Genomic DNA, 23,835 nt, shown 5'->3' on the forward strand with positions numbered 1-23,835 from the left:
AAGGAGACTAAAGGCTGATGGCAGAGAACGAGATGTTAGCGTTTACGTCTGTCGTAGTCATGGACGTAAAGTAAGACAGAGAAAAACGTATACGTAAGTAGCATATATATTTTTCTCTGCCTTATTTTACGTCTATGACTACGACAGACATAAGCGCTAACATCTCGTTCTCTGCCATCAGCCTAAGGGCCTGAGCAGAATGGCTGCCTTAAGATTTTAAGACTATGTTTTATGCCTTAGGTTTTTGTCTTAGGTAACGCACAATACTGTGTGTTATGTCTCGAGTCTTATGTATACGCGAACGTTTATTTCTTACAAACGTTCGCGTATACATAAGACTCGGGACATAACACACAGTATTGTGCGTTACTTAAGACAAAGACCTAAGGCATAAAACATAGTCTTAAAATTATAAGGCAGCCATTCTGCTCAAGCCCTTAGGACCTTCGCACAAGGTGTTCCGTATCGCATTACGTTACGTTAAGTATAGATCGTAAATTTAACTCCGTATGTAAAATTAAACTTCAGTCAACGCACAGAAGAAATCGTAACGTAAAGACATTTCGTCTTTCAAACATATTTCAATTATCTACGCTTATCCACGATCCATGATATATTATGCGATTATGCGGAATCGTGTGCGGAATTAATAATAAATTAGTCATGGATTAAAAGTTACAAAAGAGATAAATTTGCTCGTTTTGCTTACACTTAAAGTCAGTACACATGAGAAAATTTTAGTATTTACCATAAGCAAATCGACCAATCACAGGACGGCGTCCATTTTATATAGCTTCCGGCTAACTTCACAATATAAAAAAATTTAATTAAAATTAAACGAATGACTCGCAAACCTTTTTAATTATACTTCAAAACTCTTCATACGAAATACAAACGATAAGGAGAATTTTTAATATTTAGTTATGTTGGCTAACTACATACTGTAAAAATGATTAATTTTTTATAATTATTCTAATTACTCACAAACGTTTTTAATCACACTTCAAACATCTTCATACGAAATACAAACGATTCCATAAGGAGATTTTTGGTTGGCTGAAAAATTTCCGGCTAACTTAATACGAATCGCCAAACTACCCCCACCATGCCGCCATCTTAGATCCTACACGCACGTGATGTTATAGTGGTAGTGACGGTGTTTCAGCATTAGTCCATGTAAATCGCATGAACGTAAACAGAGTTCGGAGCATGATTGTCAAATCAATTAGACTGCGTACTTGAAGTGTTGTTTGTCACCTATAAACAAATGCTTTGCGATGATTAGAATACAGATGTAAGGTTGGTTTACCTTAGTATTCCCTAGGTTTACTCCCACTTTGTCACCGTAGCCGCCATCTTAAGAACGGATAGCTCACCACCAATCAGGGCTGTGTTCCGATTCTCCACCTGGTGGGTAATAGTTGGGTGAGTGGGTGATGGGCGGAGCGTAACAAAAAGTGTCCAAGGCCGGTATTCATAGTCCGTTCTTATATTTAAAATTGTCTTAAGTTCATCTTTAGATATTGTATGTATCATTTTATTGGCTATGGATTATCTGAAGATGAACTAAAGACGATCTTAAATATAAGACCGGACTATGAATACCGGCCCAAGAGGATTATGGAATCAGAACGCACTCGCCATAATTTTCCGGCGGGAAAATTGAAAACTAAACACCAAATTGTTGCAAACATGGATGAGCATCGGCGAGCTGTTGCACTTACTGCGATTGCTCTTAGTAATGATTTTCTTCGTTGTTACGTATTTTTTGATACAGATAGTGAAACCAGTGATGATTCGGACTTAAATGAAGGAGATATAAGAAGAAGAGTTCAGTTACGTGGAGTTCAACGAAAGCCTCCAAGAATTGAAGGTTATGTTGAAATAATCATTCCAAGAATGAACACACAACAGTTTAGAAGGCATTTTCGCATGAGTCCAACAACATATGAAAATCTGGAAGCAAAACTTGGTCCTTTGCTTTCATTTTCTGAAGGAAAAACTGTAATTCCAGTGAGAAAACAATTACTAGGATCGTTATGGTTATTAGCAACACCTGATTCTTTTCGGTAAGTTTCTGATAAACATTTGCTCTTGTACAATGATTTAATTAGTATGAATTATTGATTTCAGTTCTGTAGGGGAAAAGTTCGATCTTGCTAAGAGTTCATTGAACAAGAGTTTCATGAAAGTCATTAAATGTTTGAATGATATAGCAAGCCAAATTATTTCATGGCCAAGAGGCGAAGAACTTAATAAAGTGAAAGCAGATTTCAATAAGAATTCACCATTGCAAAATATAATTGGTGCAATTGATGGCACGCATATTCTTATAAAAGCTCCTAAAGTATGTAATTATGTTATTGATATCCATTGTAACTGTAATGTAAGTAATTAGAATTAGAAAAAAGAAAAAATAGTATTATGCATTTCTTTCTTTTTCAGATTGACTCCCAATATTACAGAACCTATAAGAAAACATATGCCATAATTTTGCAAGCAGTCTGTGATACTCGTATGAAATTCATTGACTGTTTTGCAGGATTTGCAGGTTCAGTTGGAGATTTAAGAGTTTTCAAAAACTCAGACTTATGGAAAGAAGTTCAAAGAGATAAACAATCCTATTTCCCAAATGATGAATACATTATTGGTGATAAAGCATATCCTGTTTTAACATGGTGTATTCCCCCATATATTGATCGTGGCCAACTTACAGTTGTAAGATGATTACATATCTTGTATTTTATTACATAATATTACATATCTTATATTTTTTCTTGTAGTAAGAGAATTTGTTCAAATATATTAATATATATATTTTATCTTTTCAGGGTCAGAAAAAATTTAATACCGCTCTTTCATCAAAACGATCAGTGATTGAACGTGCATTTGCACTACTAAAAGGTAGATTCCGTAGGCTGAAGTTTCTTGATATGAACGTAGATGAAATGATCCCCTATGTCATAATTGCTTGTACAGTATTACATAATATATGCCTGGATGGTATTGACGAAAATGATATAGAAGATTTCATACAAGAAGGTGTGGAAGTGGAAAATGATGAGGTTTATATTGGAAATATATATAATGAAGAGGCAGGAGAAATAAAACGTGAATACTTGTGTGCACTCGTCGCTGAAGCTTAATACTGACACAATTTGATTTTCATTCTTTTTATAAGAATTCATTTAAATTAAAAAAAATATAACTGTTCTAATATTTAGCAGAATTCATCGAAACGTACTTTTATAATGTAAAAAAGATGTGTAACTATATTGTAAGATAGACACGATAAAATTTAGGGAGATAATAAAGAAAATATATTATATTTAATTATACTTATTTTTATTTATTAAACTAAAACTTACGTTCTAAGATTACATTGTTGCATAAGAACAAAAATTATATATATGAAAAATGATATAATGATAAAATAAACTTTCTACTACTTTTCAATGTAAAAACATCTCTTTTAGCTATACTAAATATAAATTTAAATTTATACTATAATTAAATAGTACAACTTATTCTTAATATGAAAATTTAATATGAATTTAATATTTAATATGAACTTTTTCTGTTGATCTTCTTGAGAGTAACGAAAAATTAACTAAAGAGAATTTTAATAAAACTTCACAATCTTACCTTATATATTACATAGAAAAATAAATGATTCCTGACTAGAAAAATGGAAACATTTCTGAACTAAACATTATAAATGGAACAGTCTTTGTATTCAAGTATCACATTTATCTTTGTAATTATGTATCACATACAATGAGCGATTACTAACGAAAAAAAACAAGTAAACAAAATTGTTTAAATCACTATTCAAAAGTGAATACATAAAATATGAAAAAAATAAAGAAACAAAATATTTTATGAAAACAAAATCAATTACATAAAACTACAGTATAAGAACATTCATGTCTTAAAACATTTTGAAAGATAAAAGTATTTTTATGAAACTGTATCAAAGAAATCTAAGTTAACAAGAAATAAGAAATAAGCAGATTTTTAAAACATTACATGTTAGAGCTTTTCAAGTAATTTTTCCATTTGCTCTTTATAAATCATTATAGCTTTATCTTGACTTTCCATTTTTTCCTTATGCCGCTGCATTCTTGCTTGTTCTCGTTCCTTTGCTTCTATTCTTTGTTGTGCACTCCATTCATCCAATTCTTTCGCTACTCTGCTTTTCTTTCTATTTGGCATTTGTGATACATTTTCTTTTTCATCACAGCTGTCAGAACTCCATGATGATATTGCTCTCTTTGAATTTGGACATATTCTATTTTTCAGCGTTGATGATATTGAAATTGGTTTCACTATTGGTTTTTCACCTAAAGCATCCTCCATCTCATCATAAAATTTACATGTTTTAATTTCTGCTCCACTTTGATTGTTATGATCCTTTACTTTGGTATATGATTTTCTAACATCCTTAAACTTGTTCTCACATTGCGTACCAGTGAAGTTCCACAGGGGATTTTCTTTTTTCAAATCGTCTGCTATCATTTGCCACACCTTATTATTTCTAATAAGAGTGCTTTTAAAATCATTTTCGTGATTCTTCCATTTCGAAATAAGTGCTCTAACAGCATTAGCATCTGTCCACTTAACTGGTACAGAATCCGGTAGAAGGAGATTTGTATTACAACTTTCTAAAATAAAATGATTATCAACAAAAGAAAAACATGATAAAATTAGTTTTATTTATTTAAAGATATACCTGAATTGTTACTGTATCTGTCTAGAATGAACTCATCAGTATTACTTGTATCAGTTTCAGCAGTATTTGATGAAACTAAAGGAACAATATCAATAATATCAACAATTGCACTAATAGAAAAGAAACACAAAAAGAAAATCAATAGTCTATTTATTCAAAAATGTACTTATTTGAATTGTTATCTATTGTATTAAGATTAAAAAACTGCCTCGTTTCTAATGTATCAGGGATCGTCATAAGAGCATCAGCTGCAATAAATCATAATTTATTAGATTACAAATAAATATATACATATATATTTATATGAACATTATTAAAAGAAATTTGGTAAAGAAAATATAATTTTTTGAAATATACTAGGTGATTGTATGGAATATACATTGTTTCTTATTAAAAATGTAATATATTAACTTATTGAAAATGTAATATAATAACAATTCAAATTATTTTTATGTTTTTACGGATATTTTACGATAGATAAAACTGGCTACAAACACTTCAATAACATAAGAAATAATTACAGAAAATTAAGAAATTTCTAACCTTTTGTGTTGTGTGAGTTTATGTCACATAAATACTTACTGATTTTATCATATACAATTAATGAGCCGTCAAAACTGGTGATTTTATTGTCTTTCGATTTGCACAATTGATGCCTTTTGGCATCTAAAATTAATTTCTTTTCCGAGAACATTTTTGTACATAAAATATTGATGTATTTTAGTTATTCACTGATGCTGAAAAAGGATAGTATGATGCTTGTGTCGATTTGTATCGCTAGTAATCTTTATACGTCATCACCACCCAAATCACCCGGCTCCATGAGCCGGGTGATTTTTTCACTTTCCCGGGTGGATAGAGTGGTAATCTGAACGCTTCACTTGAGAGTCCGGCAGAAGTATTTAGGAGGAATCTGAACGCTCTCTAGGTGTTTAGGTGCACCCGGGTGGGGAATCGGAACACAGCCCAGAAGGAGGCACGAGTTGGCGCCTCTCTGGTATTTAGACCTCTACTATTGTTGAAACTTTTTGGTATTCTAGAAATTCTCTAAATCGATAGCCAATCGGTTCGTGTTTCGTGCAAATAAAAAAATAATAAGTGCCTTTTTCAAATAAAACGCGCAACATGTCAAACGTCACCTGATGGCTTAACAGATTTAAATATCTGTAGAAATAATGCATTTCTCTTATTTTCTAAACGTTATACAAATAAGCTGTTGAACAAAATAAAATGGATCTGCATGGAAAAGACAAGGGCAATGTCAGTTTACCACCGCGTTTTCAGCCACGCGATTTTGATGGAACCAAGTTAAAAGACGTCATTATTAACACGCAAAAATGTTTGTATGATTTAAAAATTGCAGAATCAAATAAAAGAATTCAAAGGTAATTATTAAAAAAAATATTTTTAGTTTTTTAGGATGTGTATTAATTTAAAATTAACTTTAAGATTAAAGAAAAGAATACATATATTTTATGTATATATAAAAAAAACTTTATGCTGTGTTTAAAAAAGTATAATTAATTTCGAGTATTCTATATAACAATAAAATCTTTTAAATAGATTAGAAGAACGGAATAAGGAATTGGAAAATACTTTAGGAGATACAGATTATTTCATTAAAACTTTACAAGAAGAGAAAGGGAAAGAAATATCTAGTTTAAACTCACAACTAACTTCTTATATAGTCAAGATAGAGCAATATAAAAATCAGTTGGCTACTCTTCAAAAATCAAGAATTGATGATAAATTCACTCACACTGAAAGAACTAAAAACATTGATGAAAAATATAAAAACACCCGATTTATGCTTATTTCACAAATCAAGCTCCTGAGTAACTTAATATTTTAATGATCCATAGTAGTTGTCAATTTTATTTAATCAAATTTGTATTCTTTATATAATTTGTGAAAATTTTATTGTATGGTCTATTTAATCATCCATTTATAAATTTATGTAACTCAAGAATTCAGCCATAATTCTTAAATGTATTAAAATTTGTTCACAAATATTTATCATATATTTTTAGCCTCTCAAAGATTAATTTCGCAGAATCTTTTCCATGTGATTGAGTTTTTTTAGTTATTTATTTAAAATCTTCTTAACATATTAAAAGGTGCTAAAATTAACGTTTTGGAAGATTATAAATCAATGCAACATATACTGGAAAAGAAATTAGATATGAAAAATCAATATTTAATTCATCAAAAAGAGCAGGTGGCAGAGAGTTTGCGTCAAATTAAACGCAAATTCAGGATTGACAGAGAAAAGTATAATAAATAAATTTTGCTTTCTTATTTGAAAAGAAATTGAAATTATACATGAATGATACATGTTTATATAGACTCAAAAAAGATTTATATAATCGTGTCGTGAATTTGGCTAGTGTGTTTCAACTTGAAATAGGCCAACATATGCCATGTTCTATACCCAAATTATTGTCAGAAAATATAGCTATAAACAATCAATTATCAATGATTATGGACAGCATGACTTCTAGAAAACAAGATTGTATCTTATATGAGTAAGCTAATTGACTTCAGCATATTTCAAAATTTATTAATTTTTAATTTGACTTTACATTTCTGTGAATTAATAATATTGAAAACATTTTTATTTCACAGTAGCGAAGTAAAAAAATATAAAAGCAAAATTAACAATTCATATTTGAATGCAAAGCGATCTATAGTAGCCATCAAACTAGAAAAATCCTCAATTGTAATGTTACGTGAAATGCGCAACAAAACAGATATTGATTTATCCAAATTATTCAAATCCAATTATCTCACAGAAGAACAATACATAGTGAACAGAGACAATGCTAAGCTCAAAGCGCGAAAGTGTGAAACACACTTAAAACAGTTGGAAATTTTGCTTTATTGTGAGAAAGAGAAACTCGCTATTGCTAAATTTCAGAAACAATGGATATCTGATCAATTGCAAACATATTTGCAAATGCTCTATGATGTTAAATATGTGCTAATAAATCTTGAAACTAAATAAAAATTGTGCAACTATAAGTAACAAAAATAAAATTTACTAGACTTCAAAAATGAGACTGCAAAAATAAAATTAAATAAATATAAAAGGATATATATATATATATATATATATATGTATATGTATGTATCTTATTTATATAAATAAAAGCAAAGATTGGTATTATACTTCATTCTATAAAAAGTGGATAAGATGGTTATTGGAAACCTATTTATTCATTTTTTCCTCATTTTCATATTTATATATTTTTTCAATAATAGAGTGGACAGATATTAGCTATTAGATAAAGAAAATATATATGATATCAAATTAATAAGAGTATTAAACCTTATTAAGTCATAACTTGACAGCATCCAGGTTTATTTTATGATCTGGTTTCACAAATTTCTTCACCTTTGCTTTATCACGTTTCCTAAATAAAAAAAGAATTGTTAACAATGTGTGAAGTAGAATCATTGAAGATAATTTATTAATGAATTTTTTAAATTCTCAAAAATCAATCAGTTTATATAATAAAAACTAATCAATTAATTAATTTTTATTATATATAAGTTTTTTTTTTATTACATACTCGTGTATGCATTTCCACAATTGTTCTTTATTTTTAAATCTTCCTCCTATCATTCTTTTAAACCTACATATTTTACTAGTATTATATCTTACACATTTACTTTTTTTTTACTTACAATTTTATGACAGCTGGTGCAATAATATTTCTCTGTTGAAGCGACTTGTATCGGTCTTTTAGTAAACTCATGGAGGGCTTACAATTCCTTAAATTGCCAGTCAATTCTTCTGCTAACTGGAAGTCAGCATCCAAGGGCTCAAATTTAGTTTTACTTAGAGTTTTTGGCATAATAGACTCTCTTTCACGTTTCATCATTCGTTTTCGTCTCAAAAATTCTTGCTTCTTCTCTTTAATTTCTATTTGTTGTTGCAAATTTTTCAGTTTGTAGATATCAGAAACTTTCTTTTTATTGATTTTCATCATTATACGTTCATTAGCTGCTTGTTTTTGTTCTCCTTGTTTTCTTCTCTGCACAAGAGTTTTTTTGACATTTTTCACAGGTTTACTATTTGCCATTGTAATAGACAAATCTTCTTCATTATCATCTTCTTCAGCAGATTTTAAATTTGTTGTTTGCTTTGGCAAGCCCTCTGACATTTCTTTTAATAAGTACTCTTCTTTTTTATTTTGTGGAATCTGAATATACAAATTTTTAATATTAAAAATTTATAAAGAATATGTATGTGCAATAATGATTAAAATGAAAAGGACAGATTAAAAATAAGGATAGTATTAACATTATATTACACTATACAAAAATAACATTAACATTGAAAAAATATATTTAAAAAAAATTCAAAATAATACAATTCATATGAACTGCTGATAAAAAATAAAATTTATTCTAGAATATGAAGAATTAGGAAGATAATATGTAATAATTGCTCAAAAATGACTCGCCTTTTTAAACATTTTAGTAGTGACTCGATCAAGATGTTCCTCTTGTTTTATAAATTCTAATTCTTTCTGAGCAATTTGATGAAGCAAATCTTGGTGATCAACATATGATGGATTGTAAGATGAACCTGGATGTGGTGCTTCCACTGCTGGTAAGACAGATGGTTTTTTATGTAATGATGAAGGCAATTTTCTCTTTTGCACTCCTAAATGTTTGATCGTATGTCTAATACTGTCTGAAGACATCCAATCAATGATTGTTTTTGGTAATACATCTGTGACAGCCCATGCATCACTTTCAATTTCTTTCTTTGTATTAATATAATTTATAGCAGTTTTTGTGAGCGTTCTATTCTTTAAAACTTCTTTCTTTTTTTTTATTCTTACATGATTCCTTTTACAAATGGGATCAGGAACTTGCGTATGTGGCTTCAGAGAAGCAAAACATTTTGGTTCCTTATTCTTTAAAGCTAGCCTGGCAGCTTGTTTGGAAAAAGTATTTGTAATAGTTTCAGATTTGTCGAAGATAAATAGCTCAGAATCCACACGTTCCGAAAAAGGAACACCCAATCTTTCTTCTAACCTTTTATCATCTAAAAATTTATCAACATCTTTGATGTCGACGTGTTTGCGCCAAGATTTCTTTGTTTTTTTAGAAACTTTACGTTTTTTTATCTTAACGTCAACCATTTCTGAAAAGAAATATCTCTTTTATGTAAGATACATATTACTTTTATGTAAAATACATATACAAGACTTCCAGTAGTTTCATCAATTTTTACCAGTTTTACTTTTATGTAGTAGTTTCATCAATTTTTACCAGTTTTACTTTTATGTAAAATAAATATACAAGACCTCTAGTTTCAATTTTTACCTGTATTTAGCTTTTATATAAATTTTTTAATCGAATGGGGAAAAAATTAACACGTGTGTACAACACAGACTTCCAGACGGAGCATGAACTGCCATCTTAAGCCTACGGCACACGGTACAATTTTTCGTACTGGATTTGATAAGATTTAGTAAAATATTAGAAATGCTGCATTCTGATTGGTGCATTTTTAGTATTTTACTAAATCTTATCAAATCCAATACGAAAAATCGTACCGTGTGCCGTCGGCTTTAGGCAAGGGGGGTAGGTCGAGAAGCAAAGGGGGAACTGTGGTGAAAGTGGGGAGGAGTCAGTGTATTTCGTCAGTTTATTTCGGTTCTTTTCGGATATATTCGGTAGAGTAGAGTTGATGCATGGATGTAGGAATAACTGGATGGAGTATATGAGAGGGGAAGTGAAGCCAGAGACGTAGGAGGGAAATTGCCAACCAAGATGGCGGCGACAGATGATTAAACGAGCAAGGCGATACTTAACCTCATTTTATATTTAAGATTGTCTTAAGTTAAAATGCTGTGTAGAACATTTTACAATTAAATGGCTACAGAGTATCTGAAGATAAACTTAAGATGATTTTACAGTTGTTTTAATTAATAATAATAAATTAAAATAATAAACCATTAAAATTAGCGTATAAATTAAATTATGTATAACTTATTAATATCATCTAGAAATAATATAATTTATAAATAATATAAGTGTTATAAAAATAATAAAAAGGATAAAAAGTTAAATCAACTATAATAAATAAATATATATTATGTTTTATTTGTAAAACTATTATAAACAAATAAAATACACTATAAAAGATTTTATTGTCCTTTAAATAAAATAAGTTTGTTGGCCGCGTGTCTTTCGCTTAATATCACATCTTTAATAAGTGAACGTGATACTAGTACGCTTTGCATCTGCGCAATTCGTTTATTTTTTCTTTGAATTGTTTGTCGAAGAATTTTAATTTTATGTTTGTACATCACCCTTGTATTTTCTAAAACTTTCTTCAGGAAAACTTTCCGAGGAGAATTTTCAGTAAATGATGGGGACACAGATGTACCTACTGTGACTCGTTTTGGTGTAGTTGCCATGAAACATTCCGTTTCTAATGCTACTTCAGTTTCTACACAAATAAAAATAAATAACACTTTAGTACATAAACCATGACAAAAATTTTATTCTATATTTAATATATAATCAAATTTAATGTTGTCTTTTTAAAAACTAAGTACTAAATAATGAAATAGTGATTTTTGACATTTATTGTATGGAGAAATCTTTTAACAAAAATGAGGACAAAGCATATTTAAAATAAAAATCTAAGGCTAAATATAAACAAAATATACTATTTCTATGATTAGCAGTATGTACTATTAACAGTATATTCATCAAATTACTTTCATTATTATTTACCTTCAAGTTTCTCCTCGAGTTTCTCTTCGAGTCTCTCCAAATGATCACTTTCTTTCCACCGTTTTTCTAATGGCTTCTCACTTATATCGACAATAAGTGAATCTTCTTGTATTTCTTGTACAGGTTGTTCTTGTATTTCATCCATGGATGTAGTGATTTTATCTGATTCATGATCTGAACAAGTGTCATTTGCTTGTGTAGACATCAATATCTATAATTATGTAGTTATGTTATGTTATTTACTTTATATAATATATACATATTAAGTAAATTAAAAATACATATGTAAGTAATTTAAAAATTCTTCATAGTAGAAATAATACCATTGGAAGTGCATTCTTTCGAAGCCTAACACAAGAAAGGGAAGTTCTATCAAAGTCATCATCCTTGAAGTGCAGGGAACATACGTAAGAATTTATTCCCACATTATCTACAACCGAGCCAATGCGATCTAGCCATAATTTTCTGAGCTGAATGTCTTTTGGAATTCTACAATCACACATACATAATAATATAATAGATATAATAATACATATATGATAACAAATTTATATAAAATTAAAAGTATAATAATAGTAATATTAATAAATTTATATGACGTTATAAAAAATTAAGTAAAGGTTATAAAGTGAGCTTATAAACCAAGTTGGATTTTAATGCTTAAACTTGTAAAAGAATGTAAACAATAATATAAAAATTTTAATAATTAATAATTCTTACCTATGAAACGAAATCTTCTGATGCATTTTCTCGTACTTTATTTGCTCTGCTTTTTTTGCAGTTCTTCTATTTTTGCAATATTGTAAGCAACAATTTGGCATTTTTACTTTATTATTTTTTTGTTAAACTACACAATTTTAATCTTGACATCGATACCTTTCCACATCATGTGTCTCGCACCGCCATGTTAAATTGCCAACCAAGATGGCTGCTGACTGATTTTCCCCTCACCTCTCAAGCTTCACCCCCCTCGCCCATAAAAGTACCTTATGCTCCATCCAGTTCCTACATCCATGAGTTGATGCGCAGAGCGTCTTTGTCTCTCTTTCGTCTAATGACCGAATGTATCCGAGGGGAGCCGAGGTGAGCCGAGGTGCATTGGTTCCCCCCTTACCGCTGCCCGTACCTTCCCTTCGGGAAAATGCTCCGTCTGGAAGTCTGTGGTATGCAATATACATTGGTTACAATCAAAGGGAATCACTTTAAGAAAGAGACAGTTCATATATTGTAAAGCCGGAATCACACTACGGGTTGCGAGCTTAGTTGCGATTGAAATTGACCAATCAGAATAAAGCATTTTTTCGGCTGTTATGATTCCAACCGAACCCGCACTTAAACCGTAATCACACTACGGGTTGCGGGCTCGGTTGCGCTTGAAATTGACCAATCAGAAAAAAGCAATTTGTCGGTCGCCTACTCTGACTTGTCAATTCCAATCGCAACCAAGCCCACAACCCGTAGTGTGATTACGGCTTTAAGGAAATATCCACCAACAACTAACGAGATACCATAAATACTAAATTGTAGTGTAGCTAGTCAATCTTTCGCTTTTATGAAAAATCGATAAGTTGATTGGCTATTGCAATGTTTTTCCTCGATTCCTCGATTGTGTAACTTTTTCTAAAGTGAAAACGTGAAAAGTGAAGAATTTCTTCCAATCACACATCGATTTCATTTTAAAATCAATGCGTGATTGGCGGAAATTTTTCATTTTTCACGTTTTCACTTTAGAAAAACCCAGATAGCCAAACGTGCGACGCACAGATAATGCACGCAGTGCTGTCACTATGTGCAATCCCTGTGCCGCCACCGTGTTTTCACCAGATGAAAGCGCATACAGCGAATGCACGGTGACGGCACTAGACGGCACGTCGTGTAGTGGAGGAGACAGCACTGCCTGCGTTCACTATGCCTTTACCGTGTCCTCGATGAGTGTATATCACGTGACCGATATATAGAGGTCATATCATTATATCGTTATAATCCTTTCAGATTATTGCTGCCATATTGGACTATTTGGAGAACGAAGAAGAAAAGAAGAAATAAGCTATTGTTGCGATTAATTGCTATTAGTGTGCTTTTTACAAAGACGGACGGAATAAATTGCTTGCTTATATATTATCTTCACGATTGTGATTACTTTCTAAAGTAAGTATAATATATTTAACTTAAGCCGACGGCACACGGTACGATTTTTCGTACTGGATTTGATAAGATTTAGTAAAATACTAAAAATGCACCAATCAGAATGCAGCATTTCTAATATTTTACTAAATCTTATCAAATCCAGTACGAAAAATTGTACCGTGTGCCGTAGGCTTTAATGTAATATAATATGTTATTTGTCGGGATACGGGTGATTCAAAACTATCCAGGTGTCCTTGCAGTAAAAAGTAAGTAATTTTTATTTTTGTAATTTTGATAGTAAAAAACAGAGTTATACGCTAGCCCAGATATAATGAGATATAATTGAAAATAGTTAGCTAATCATGAACCGGGTACAATGTACGTAGACAATAGACGGTAGTGTGTTCCGCTGTGCCTGTCCGTTGTACTTGGCTCATAATTAACAACTATTTTCAATAATATCTCAAAAACTAAGCTTCGGACAAAAATTTCTTAAAGGAAAAATCGTCTCAAAATTAACTCAGGAATACGTCTGTGCAAGGACACCTGGGTCGTTCTGAATCATTCTATATATTGTTTTAAGAAGAAAATAAAATGCAAAAATTTTAACTGTATAACTGTTTTTTTTTACTATCAAAATTATACAAAATTAAAAATTACTTACTTTTTACTTTCAAATTAATCTCCCCACAGTGACTTTTATACAATATAATTAATACTAATAATAATTTGTAATTAATTTGTTGCATATGTCATATCTAAATTTGTACATTATACATTAGTGTTTTTTTTGTAGAATTTTGTTTATATTTAATTGGATTTTCTTATAATGATTTAATAAATTTTTGTCACAAATATTGAAGAATAATTAAGTAAGAAGAAGAAAAATTCACTTAATTGTATTTTTGTATGTTTTTTTTTTAGGAATGTTAAATAAGCAAATGCACTTTTTGTTTGTTATACTGCATTCTAATAACATTAAAAAAATTTTCTTCTCACAATATTTGACTATCATTTTCTACTGTGCTGAATATTCTAAAATAATTTTCTTAACAGTGAGATTTTCCTATTTTTTATTATTTTCATCTTTTTTATTAAAATATTTTATAATTGCGTGTTTTATTTCTACTGTTTCTTTATTATTGTAAACATTTAATTTATCAAAAAAGTATTAAACATTAACACAAAAAATTTAACAAAAAAATCGCTTTCATTAATATATATTTTTCTTACTCAAATAAATTATTACTTTTGATCTTGTTAATTCATAATTGCTAATTGTTTTATTGTTTTCTATTTTTCTTTTGACAATTTTTTGTCACCTGTTTCTTCTATTATATTCATTATTATTGTGTGAGATTTCTTTGTTGTCTATAATTATTTCTGGATGGAAATATATTACAATTTTTAATTTTTTTTTGGTTGTGGAATAATTTTTCAATTTTTTTATTTCTGTAGGATAAATAAAATAGTCAGCATGTCGTGTAGTTCTAAGGCGTCAACTTCCACGAACGAAAGAAGAAAAGAAAGTAATGAAAAGAAAATTTATCATGGTAAAATAACAAGATGTAGAAAAGATTTTTATGATTTATCTGAACGGCAGCGTTCTCGTCTTACAGCCGCTATTCGTGCGACAAATAAAGATGACAGTAATAATGAATATTTCCAAGCTGAAAATAGTTTAGATAGTGACGATGAAGTTATTTTTGAGGCATCTTCTATACTAAATGTTCAAGATAATGTCAATGCAAATTCGGTTAATGAAAATCCAGTTGATGAAAATGTTATTCATGACACGTTTTCTGAAATTTATGATGATAGAGATAGAAATACAGTTGACTCACAATCAGACACCGATACAGATAGGATAGAAATTGACGAGGAAGAAGATTTTGATACATTACAAAATTTTCAATCCAAACTTGCTGAAGTCTTTTTATCCACCAATATGTCTCATGTGCAGGGAAATGCAGTTTTAAAAGTTCTCAGGTCTCATGGTTGCTTTTCTAATATGAAAGTTGATATTCGCATTTTATGTAGACCTTCAATGTCAGCCTCGGATTTGTCCGTAGCTCATTCAGCATTATCCATTTTTGTAAATCATGCTGAAAATATTTATGGGAGTAACTTTATGACATATAATACGCATTGCCTTTTACATCTTGTCGAAGATGTAAAACATTTCGGTCCACTAGATTCATTCTCTGCTTTTCCATACGAAAACAATATGACATATTTTCGTCGGTCTTGTAGAAAACCTCATCAGCACTTGCAGCAAATTACTAATCGACGGATGGAATTCCTTCGACGAAAAGCGACCAGAAAAAATAATAATGCTGGAGTCAAACTCTCTGGTAGACACAAAAATGGCCCCTTACTTTCTCAATTGCCTGTTAATGTTTTACAATTCTCTATGTACAAAACTCCTGATTTTTGTATCGGTATTAATGATCAGGACAATACCATTATTCTCAAAGATTTGTCGATTTGTGTTGTTCGAAATATCATACATATGAACGATGAGTATTGCTTCCTGGCAAATATTTTCTCTCGAGTTGAGTCTCTCACTGATATACTTGTTCCTTCAAGTTTTAGTGGTGTATTTCTTTGTTCATCTTTATCGAATGAGCTAAATTTGATTCAGCTTCCAAGAATTAATGGAAAATGTTTTCGTATGCCGTATTGGCTATCTGAACCTGCCCATAATGTTGATCTTCCAATTCCTAATGTATTTGTCGTTGCTTCTTTTTTATCAACAAATAATTAATTATCTCGCATTAATTATCACGCATCTATGTATAGTAAAATTTTGCAATAAATTTAAATATTTCAATATTTAAATAAAAATATCATATTTTTAAGTGAAAATGTGTAGTGAACACAATTTTGATATTAAAAAGGAAGATCAATTGTTTAAAAACAAGGCACAAAACATAGCTGAAATGAGTTACAAATTTTCCTTGTCTGAGCTAACTTCGGAGGATACAGATATAGAGAACGAACCACCTGCGAAAAAAGCATCACTGGCTAAGTACGTGTAAATATTATTTAATATTTGCTAATGTAAATTTCTCATATTTTTAATAAAAATATTATTTACAGATTGCAAAAGAGAAAAAAAAGATTCCAAAGAACATTAATGTGCGATGCAAAACTGACAGAGCAAAGCTGAATGGTCGGAATTGCTGGGAATGCGAAGAAGTATTATGTATTAATATTACAATAAAATGTATAAAAGAAAATTCTTTTCTTCATAAAAAAGGACTAATTTTTATATGTAATTTTTATTATTACAAGGCTCTATCATTGTCGGAAGACGAAATGCAAAAGCGAAAGAATCAATGCTCGCGGCATCGGCACAAGTATGAGAGACCGCATACACCAGAAGGTATATTTAATGTTTCTCATCATTTCTGATATATATAATATATTGATTATATTAAATACAATGTAAGCTTTTTTTCTTAAAAGGATTTTGGGATCCAGATTTTCCTGATGAGATGTCTTCATGAGAGCACATATATAAAATAATATCTATATATATGTTGCCATTCAAATCTGTAAAATTACATGTTTTATTATTATACAGTTTTTATGTAATACATTTTTTTAATAGAAAAATATCAAACACTTTTTTTTCAGTGTATATAATAAATTATAATTTTACTCTATGGCCCGTATTCAGAACGCGCTTACAAGATGTTAGTGCGTTGTTATCCAATAGAAGTATCTGTTTTATGTAAAACAGATTTTTCTATTAGATAACAACGCGCATTCTATATATATATATATATATATATATATATATATATATATATATATATGTATATATATATACAGGGTGACCCATTTTAACTTAGGCAGCCAAATAACTCGAAAAATAAGCAAGATAGAGAAAAATGTTTTAGACAAAAGTTGTATGGTTTCGAAAGGGCCATAAGATGGTATCATTGGTTTGACCTTGAAGAGTCATTTGAAGGTCACGTGAAGGTCACTTCAATTTTTTTAAATGGAATACCCTATATATTTTTGTACATTCTTATAGCTTATTTCGAGAGCTTTCCAAAACACTATAATTAAGTACCTTTCCGTTAAGTACTTTTTGAGTTATGATGCTTGAAATAATTTCTTAATTTTACATAAACCGTAAAATATCTTGTAAAATATTCATTTTTCGATTATCTTACCTTAATACTTTTATGTACAAAATAATGAGAGGAATCAATTGGTGTAAAGAAAACACATAGTTGTTTTTAAGAAAAAATATGGAATTGTTAATTGCAAATTACATATTTTTTCTTCGAAACAACTATGTGTTTTCTTTACACTAATTGATTCCTCTCATTATTTTGTACATAAAACTATTAAGGTAAGGTAATCGAAAAATGAATATTTTACAAGATATTTTACGGTTTATGTAAAATTAAGAAATTATTTCAAGCCTCATAACTCAAAAAGTACTTAACGAAAATGTACTTAATTATAGTGTTTTGGAAAGCTCTCGAGATGAGCTACAAGAATGTACAAAAATATATAGGATGTTCCATTTAAAAAAAATGAAGTGACCTTCACGTGACCTTCAAATGACTCTTCAAGGTCAAACCAATGATACCATCTTATGGCCCCCTCGAAACCATACAACTTTTGTCTAAAACATTTTTCTCTATCTTGCTTATTTTTCGAGTTATTTGGCTGCCTAAGTTAAAATGGGTCACCCTGTATATATATATATATATATATAATAAACTTATATATATATATATAATAAACTCATAATTTTTATAACTTTTAATATAATTTTTTTAACTATTAACGTAACAGATAATCATTTTAGGCACTTTATTCGGAAACATCAACTCCATGAACGTTAACTTTGCGCTGCTGTTGCTTTCTCATTTTTATCCTACAAAAATTTCTACAATTAACATAAAATTTATATGATTTATTCCTATGCAGGAGAAATTATCAAGCATAAGTAATACAGACAAATATATTTATTAATTTTATAATATATATTATAATTGTCAGTATTTTTATAATTTAATTTAATTTAATTTTTTAATAAATAAATAATTTTGGAAAAACATGCATATTAAATTCAATTATTAATATTAAGCGATATTTCATATAGTTTTGCAATATTTTCAGCATACGCAATGAAAAGTAAGATGATTGTGCGTAAGGTTATTGAAATATTGAAATAACGTTCCATTAATCTTTCGACAATATTATAATATAAGATTATATTGTAAGATTAATGGTATATACCAATAACTTGATCATTGTAATGTGTAAGATTGTAACTAGAGGCGTGCAAATCTGCTCTCACTCCCGCTCGTTCTCGACAGCGAGACTGGATTCTCGAGACTCAGATTATCGGGAGCGCTGTTATCGAGAATAGAGGCTCGAGAACGAGCGAGTCCCAAGTCTCGATGCTCTATTAGACGGAGTAGGGATAGAAATCTACCCCCACTCCGTCTAATAGAGCATCGAGACTCGGGACTCGCTCGTTCTCGAGCCTCTATTCTCGATAACAGCGCTCCCGATAATCTGAGTCTCGAGAATCCAGTCTCGCTGTCGGGAACGAGCGGGAGTGAGAGCAGATTTGCACGCCTCTAATTGTAACCTTTCTATAATCTTACTGCAATGTTCGGTGCTGTGAGGGTAATGACTATTAAGTCATTTTTTTCGATTTGAAATAAAAAAATATCTTTTTTTAAATATGTCACATATTATTTTATCATATCTTATCACAATGAGTATTAATCTTTCGCTTGCATATAATAGCAGACAACAATAAAAATTAAAATTCACTTACCAAAGCAAAGATAGTCATTCTTGTCTCTTATCACGTTTATCGTATCTTTAACTGCGTGTGCGTGATGCATGTATAAAAAGATCAGTTCGAGATATCTCAGAAAATTGTCGCCTGATTTATATTTCGCATCATTATGCAATAGTATCTATTCTACAGGTACGATTATCGAATGCACCCTAGGATGAACGATCTTCCTCGTTCCTGACGTTTCGCGATATTCCGAGAGGAGGCGTTTCTCTCGGTGGTCGCGAGCTTCATGAATTTGTCATCGTGAACGCACCCATACACGTACGCATCGTGAATAATCTCGATCATCTGCTCCGCGCCTCCCATCTCCCATGAATGCGACCGGGATTTAAATATGACGTTCTGAATGAAATTGCTATGATATCGCCCATCGGAACGTGTCGTACTTTCCGAGCTGGTATTCGATCTAGAAACGACGAGTGCACGATGCGAACATCCATCGCACGATTGCGGAGCAAGCTGTTATTTTGACAATTAACGCCACACCTAAATTACGCAATTTATTTATCGCAAGCTCCAAGCGTACTTGTTCAAAGCCTATTCCACGAAGAAGTCTTCTTTCTCCCCGATATCTTCTAGTGCGTGCATGAAGATTCCGTGTCGGCTGATATTTGTAACTTTATTCTGTATGTATACAATTTTTCATAGAGATCACGAGCGTAGAGACGTTTGAATCCTAGATACGTAAAAAGGTGAAATTTATCTGACGAGAAAGATCTCTATGAGACTTGCTGTTTCCTAATATTGAGCAGGTATATGCGTAAAACGCGTTGCGACAAAACTTGTATTCATGCCTTTTTGTCTGAGAAGTAACGCAGTTTGCAAAATGGAAGAATATTCTGTTGCATCTGACGTGTCGGTGGTCGACGTATATGACATTGCATCAGAGATAGGGAAGGAATGCGAGAAGCTTATAGATCTATTTGGAGCACAGTCAGTGACCAATCTTATGCCAAAGGTAATCAATGCTTTAGAGTTACTCGAGAATCTTGCTATCAAGAATGAGCGTGAAAATACTACAGTGCAAGAGCTTAGCGCTAAGATCTCTCAGCTTGAGAGCGACAAGATTGGGAAAGCTGAGGATAGACAACGATTTGAAAAGGTAGTTGTTATATTTATGTCACATTGAAATATTAATTTTATTATAATTTGTATAATTCGTGAACTCTTAATTATATGTCCCTTATTGTGTATTAAATTTATTTGATTTTATAGGAACTGGAGCAAATTGAAGAACACTGGAGACAGGAGTCCCGTGATTTAGTAGCCATGGTTACTAGATTACAGGAAGAGAATAGGCGATTAGCCGAAGCTCTACAAGAATCACAAAGTGATAGTCAGTACAGCAGTAAACAAACAAGTACTAACACCATTTAACTCTTTACTAATCCAATGGTTTATAAAATGTTTTGTTAAATATTAACAAACAGATAAAACGACTGTTTATGTTAATTTTTAGCTATCACACCTAGTCAAGAAGTTGATGTAGCAGTTCTACAACATTTAAGATCCATGATAGATAAGCAAAGAGATCAGATCCGCGCTAGAGATCGAGAATTATCGCAAAAGACTGCAGAAATTGAAAATGTAAATTGGTACTTATATCTGTATACAATTCAATTATGTGTACATGAACAGAAAAATTGTTTCATTAAACTTTTTGTTTTATCTATTAAATATAGGCAACTTGATAGAAATTTGATATATGCTATCTTCAAAATAGTTGGCCAATGACTAATAAGAATTGTTTGTCATAATAAATATATAATAGATAATGCTGGAATAAAAAGAACAAAAAATTAAAAAATATACTTAGTCTAAAAAACTACATATCTATTCTTGAAAATTAATATTAATATTAATATTTTTATAATCTACTAAGAAAATAAATTCAATTTTACATTCAATTTTATTGTATTGTATAGTTGACTGCACAGGTAGAGAAGCTTACTGTAGTTGGACGGGAACTGAAACGTAAACAACGACAGGCGCAAATGCAAGCCCGAGGTTTAGTAGAGGAGAGAGCCGACTTTTTAGCTCAGCTGCAAGATCAGAATCGAGAACTTATAAATCTCCGAGGTCGACTTGGCATGGCTAGAAAAGAAAACGAGGATTTAAGTAAATTACAAGGCTGTCCTGATTTAACGAATAAAGCAATTTATGATTTGGACGATCCTGATAGACCCAGATTTACGACTGCTGAGCTTAAAGAGATTTTGCACGAACGAAATGAATTGAAAGCAAGAGTTTCAGATCTCGAGGACGAATTAGAATTGTACCGACCGAAACCTGAAATGTACGTTATTAGAAAAATTTTACATAAAATATATTACATAACAAAATTACATAAAATTTTGAAAAAAATATTATACATAATTATACATATAATATTTTATTAAAATGATATTGTGTAATTATGTAATAATTTATATAAATTAGTTGTAGATATGCTTTATAATGCTTTGTATTTAAAATAAATTTATACTTTGTTCACGATTTGTATGTTATCTTACAGTCCAGAAGATGATAAAGATGCACCTGTGCAAGGACCGCTTCCTTATGAACCAGATGACGCACCCTGGAAGAAATCCTCTGAATCCGGTATTCGTAAATTGTATGTATTCAATATCTCATTATATACATTTCTTGCTATTTATATATAACATGTATTAATTTTACAGCTTCCGAAAAATATTCTCGGAATCTAGCAGCAGCTTTCTCGGAGGTAGTAGTCCCAGACGAAGTCTTTCTAGTCTTTCAAAGATGGCTCTATCTGGTAGCAGTACCTGTGATACATCTATATAATGTTTTCTTCAAAATACATTGGATAATTTTAAGTAATTGGATCGAATAACCACAAAGATGACGTTGCTTATAAATATACTTTTCATATACATTTTCATTTTCATTAGATATTTTAACTGCTCGGTATCCATACAATTTTAATATAGATATGGATCCTTACAAAAATAGTCGACATTATTACTGGTTCATAGTGGATACATAGATGTGCATGAAATGAGCAAATTGAAAATTTAAGTATAAACCTATAATGAATGAGAAGACCATATGTATATATTTGTATAGTTGCATAAAAAGACAATGTGCATTTAGCTACACGATCTTAGTATACCAAATCTTTGCTCGTATATAATTTTTATTTAATTTTTATATTTTTAAGCATGAAATTCTATAAATTTGATTTATGCATAGGATATTTGTGATGCATGTAAAGAGGATAGCGATACAAATAGAAGACAACATTCCTAATTTTTTATAAAAGTACTAAGTGCGTGTAGGTTTAAATGTGTATTGTATGATATATACCAAAGTATCTAATTATTATTTACTACTAATCTTTGAAGATTTTAATTTTATTTTTTGGTAATTTACTTTATTTTATTGACATGCAATGTTAATTTATTGCAACTTTATGATCAAAGTAATAACTCTCTTAAGAAATTAATTCTTTTTATAATTTCTCAGAATAAAAATTCATCGCGATCACAATTTGTATACATTTTTTTTTATTTGATTAATTTTTTAATATTATTTCATACATTTAATGTATAAAAATGCATTTGGCCATAGCAGATAATGTTGAACTTGTATATTGTTGTATTTGTCTTTACATTTTATATACTATTTATAGCTGTAAGCAACGACATATCTCTGTATTCAATTTTTCTATTTCATTTACAATTCTTTACGGACAAACGATATGGAATCTAATATATTTCAGAATTTGTGCCATTTATTATTAATATAAAAATAAATGTGAGTACACTTTCCTTTTCATATTGTAATTGTAAATATACTCATAAAACAAATCAATATAGCTGTATAATCATTTCAATATGTGATACATTTATATAGAAATATATTAGTGTTATTTTTCTCGAGTATATGAATGAGCATCATATGAATTAAAAAGTTATTAACACATATATATATATATATATATATACACACACACACACACAGGGTGTCCGATTCCTAAGTGACTAAACGAAAAGTAGTGGTAGATTGGATCAAATTGAGAAGAAAAGTTCTCTACTATTTTGTAAAATTCGCAATAATTATTAAGAAATAAACAAAAATGTTTCGGCGCATGAGAAGCGGTAGATCGCTCACAGTGTCCGATTAATGAGTGATCAAACGAAAAGTGGTGGTAGATTGGGTCAAACTGGAAAGACAAGTCCTCTACCATTTTGCAAAATTCGCAATAATTATTAAGTTATAGGCAAAAATGTCTCAGCGCATGAGAAGCGATCTGTCTACCGCTTCTTATACTCTGAGACATTTTTACCTATAACTTAATAATTATTGCGAATTTTGCAATATGGTAGAGAACTTTTCTTTTCAGTTT

General features: G+C 30.3%; 6 protein-coding genes and 1 long non-coding RNA gene across 16 annotated transcripts; 3 read left to right on the plus strand and 4 right to left on the minus strand.

Moving 5' to 3' along the window:
• Nucleotides 1-3,430: 3,430 nt before the first annotated feature.
• On the minus strand, nucleotides 3,431-5,704 carry LOC145959185 (uncharacterized). The gene is made up of 3 exons (XM_083077803.1): nucleotides 5,315-5,704; nucleotides 4,733-4,980; nucleotides 3,431-4,664 (listed from the first exon to the last, which is right to left on the minus strand). The coding sequence occupies exon 3, from the start codon at nucleotides 4,516-4,518 to the stop codon at nucleotides 4,033-4,035; it is 486 nt and encodes a 161-aa protein (XP_082933929.1). The 5' UTR covers nucleotides 4,519-4,664; nucleotides 4,733-4,980; nucleotides 5,315-5,704; the 3' UTR covers nucleotides 3,431-4,032.
• LOC145959182 (cilia- and flagella-associated protein 157-like) lies at nucleotides 5,680-7,818 on the plus strand. The gene is made up of 5 exons (XM_083077800.1): nucleotides 5,680-6,117; nucleotides 6,296-6,567; nucleotides 6,850-7,003; nucleotides 7,078-7,257; nucleotides 7,358-7,818. Exons 1-5 carry the CDS (start codon nucleotides 5,963-5,965, stop codon nucleotides 7,734-7,736), a joined length of 1,140 nt encoding a protein of 379 aa, XP_082933926.1. The 5' UTR covers nucleotides 5,680-5,962; the 3' UTR covers nucleotides 7,737-7,818.
• Nucleotides 7,819-7,921: 103 nt separating this feature from the next.
• Nucleotides 7,922-10,488, minus strand: LOC145959179 (ribosome biogenesis factor Nop53-like). Of its 3 annotated transcripts, XM_083077793.1 has the most exons (5): nucleotides 10,306-10,488; nucleotides 9,981-10,174; nucleotides 9,202-9,890; nucleotides 8,420-8,937; nucleotides 7,922-8,145 (listed from the first exon to the last, which is right to left on the minus strand). In XM_083077793.1, exons 2-5 carry the CDS (start codon nucleotides 10,006-10,008, stop codon nucleotides 8,070-8,072), a joined length of 1,311 nt encoding a protein of 436 aa, XP_082933919.1. In that variant the 5' UTR covers nucleotides 10,009-10,174; nucleotides 10,306-10,488; the 3' UTR covers nucleotides 7,922-8,069. The 3 variants fall into 3 exon arrangements, with proteins under 3 accessions (XP_082933919.1, XP_082933918.1, XP_082933920.1); XM_083077792.1 differs by having other exon boundaries at nucleotides 9,981-10,488; XM_083077794.1 differs by having other exon boundaries at nucleotides 10,073-10,485.
• Nucleotides 10,489-10,835: 347 nt separating this feature from the next.
• On the minus strand, nucleotides 10,836-12,429 carry LOC145959183 (uncharacterized). The gene is made up of 4 exons (XM_083077801.1): nucleotides 12,215-12,429; nucleotides 11,818-11,983; nucleotides 11,495-11,705; nucleotides 10,836-11,204 (listed from the first exon to the last, which is right to left on the minus strand). Exons 1-4 carry the CDS (start codon nucleotides 12,313-12,315, stop codon nucleotides 10,900-10,902), a joined length of 783 nt encoding a protein of 260 aa, XP_082933927.1. The 5' UTR covers nucleotides 12,316-12,429; the 3' UTR covers nucleotides 10,836-10,899.
• An 806-nt stretch (nucleotides 12,430-13,235) lies between these two features.
• LOC145959180 (DNA endonuclease RBBP8-like) lies at nucleotides 13,236-17,296 on the plus strand. Of its 5 annotated transcripts, XR_014434930.1 has the most exons (5): nucleotides 13,236-13,642; nucleotides 16,484-16,652; nucleotides 16,724-16,822; nucleotides 16,919-17,009; nucleotides 17,093-17,296. XR_014434930.1 is itself a non-coding variant. In XM_083077796.1 (4 exons), the coding sequence occupies exons 2-4, from the start codon at nucleotides 16,794-16,796 to the stop codon at nucleotides 17,131-17,133; spliced, it is 168 nt and encodes a 55-aa protein (XP_082933922.1). In that variant the 5' UTR covers nucleotides 14,848-16,652; nucleotides 16,724-16,793; the 3' UTR covers nucleotides 17,134-17,296. The 5 variants fall into 5 exon arrangements, 1 of the variants encoding a protein (XP_082933922.1); XR_014434928.1 differs by lacking the exon at nucleotides 13,236-13,642 and having other exon boundaries at nucleotides 14,843-16,652; nucleotides 16,724-16,829; XR_014434927.1 differs by lacking the exon at nucleotides 13,236-13,642 and having other exon boundaries at nucleotides 14,843-16,652.
• On the minus strand, nucleotides 14,653-20,238 carry LOC145959186 (uncharacterized). Of its 2 annotated transcripts, XR_014434932.1 has the most exons (4): nucleotides 19,440-20,235; nucleotides 16,085-17,179; nucleotides 15,526-16,011; nucleotides 14,654-15,423 (listed from the first exon to the last, which is right to left on the minus strand). It is a non-coding gene; the product is annotated as an uncharacterized LOC145959186 (long non-coding RNA). The 2 variants fall into 2 exon arrangements; XR_014434931.1 differs by having other exon boundaries at nucleotides 14,653-16,011; nucleotides 19,440-20,238.
• Rilpl (Rab interacting lysosomal protein like) lies at nucleotides 19,149-23,300 on the plus strand. 3 transcript variants are annotated; one of them, XM_083077798.1, is made up of 7 exons: nucleotides 19,149-19,285; nucleotides 19,596-20,568; nucleotides 20,682-20,826; nucleotides 20,926-21,053; nucleotides 21,392-21,762; nucleotides 21,982-22,080; nucleotides 22,148-23,300. In XM_083077798.1, exons 2-7 carry the CDS (start codon nucleotides 20,257-20,259, stop codon nucleotides 22,269-22,271), a joined length of 1,179 nt encoding a protein of 392 aa, XP_082933924.1. In that variant the 5' UTR covers nucleotides 19,149-19,285; nucleotides 19,596-20,256; the 3' UTR covers nucleotides 22,272-23,300. The 3 variants fall into 3 exon arrangements, with proteins under 3 accessions (XP_082933924.1, XP_082933925.1, XP_082933923.1); XM_083077799.1 differs by having other exon boundaries at nucleotides 19,190-20,568; nucleotides 20,682-20,802; XM_083077797.1 differs by having other exon boundaries at nucleotides 19,191-20,568.
• The last annotated feature ends 535 nt before the right edge of the window (nucleotides 23,301-23,835 follow it).

The sequence above is a fragment of the Camponotus vicinus genome, unplaced genomic scaffold (genome assembly GCF_025532165.1).
Source record: "Camponotus vicinus isolate PSW18456_S1 unplaced genomic scaffold, iyCamVici1.0 SCAF_1, whole genome shotgun sequence".
NCBI lineage: Eukaryota > Metazoa > Arthropoda > Insecta > Hymenoptera > Formicidae > Camponotus > Camponotus vicinus.

Excerpts from the sequence above, each read along its gene's own strand:
- LOC145959185 (XM_083077803.1), bottom strand. The coding sequence starts at position 4,518 with ATGATAGCAGACGATTTGAAAAAAGAAAATCCCCTGTGGAACTTCACT.
- LOC145959180 (XM_083077796.1), top strand. The coding sequence starts at position 16,794 with ATGGTCGGAATTGCTGGGAATGCGAAGAAGTATTAT. Across the intron at positions 16,830-16,918 it reads GGAATGCGAAGAAGTATTAT|GCTCTATCATTGTCGGAAGA; the intron begins GTATTAATATTA and ends TATTATTACAAG. Across the intron at positions 17,010-17,092 it reads GAGACCGCATACACCAGAAG|GATTTTGGGATCCAGATTTT; the intron begins GTATATTTAATG and ends TTTTCTTAAAAG.
- LOC145959179 (XM_083077793.1), bottom strand. The coding sequence starts at position 10,008 with ATGAAACTACTACATAAAAGTAAAACTG. Across the intron at positions 9,891-9,980 it reads ACTACATAAAAGTAAAACTG|AAATGGTTGACGTTAAGATA; the intron begins GTAAAAATTGAT and ends ATTTCTTTTCAG. Across the intron at positions 8,938-9,201 it reads CTACTAAAATGTTTAAAAAG|ATTCCACAAAATAAAAAAGA; the intron begins GCGAGTCATTTT and ends TTGTATATTCAG.
- Rilpl (XM_083077798.1), top strand. The coding sequence starts at position 20,257 with ATGCCTTTTTGTCTGAGAAGTAACGCAGTTTGCAAAATGGAAGAATAT. Across the intron at positions 20,569-20,681 it reads ATAGACAACGATTTGAAAAG|GAACTGGAGCAAATTGAAGA; the intron begins GTAGTTGTTATA and ends TTGATTTTATAG. Across the intron at positions 21,054-21,391 it reads AGACTGCAGAAATTGAAAAT|TTGACTGCACAGGTAGAGAA; the intron begins GTAAATTGGTAC and ends TGTATTGTATAG.
- LOC145959183 (XM_083077801.1), bottom strand. The coding sequence starts at position 12,315 with ATGCCAAATTGTTGCTTACAATATTGCAAAAATAGAAGAACTGCAAAA. Across the intron at positions 11,984-12,214 it reads CAGAAGATTTCGTTTCATAG|AATTCCAAAAGACATTCAGC; the intron begins GTAAGAATTATT and ends GTGTGATTGTAG. Across the intron at positions 11,205-11,494 it reads ACTCGAGGAGAAACTTGAAG|AAACTGAAGTAGCATTAGAA; the intron begins GTAAATAATAAT and ends TTATTTGTGTAG.
- LOC145959182 (XM_083077800.1), top strand. The coding sequence starts at position 5,963 with ATGGATCTGCATGGAAAAGACAAGGGCAATGTCAGTTTACCACCGCGT. Across the intron at positions 6,118-6,295 it reads TCAAATAAAAGAATTCAAAG|ATTAGAAGAACGGAATAAGG; the intron begins GTAATTATTAAA and ends TCTTTTAAATAG. Across the intron at positions 7,258-7,357 it reads CAAGATTGTATCTTATATGA|TAGCGAAGTAAAAAAATATA; the intron begins GTAAGCTAATTG and ends TTTATTTCACAG.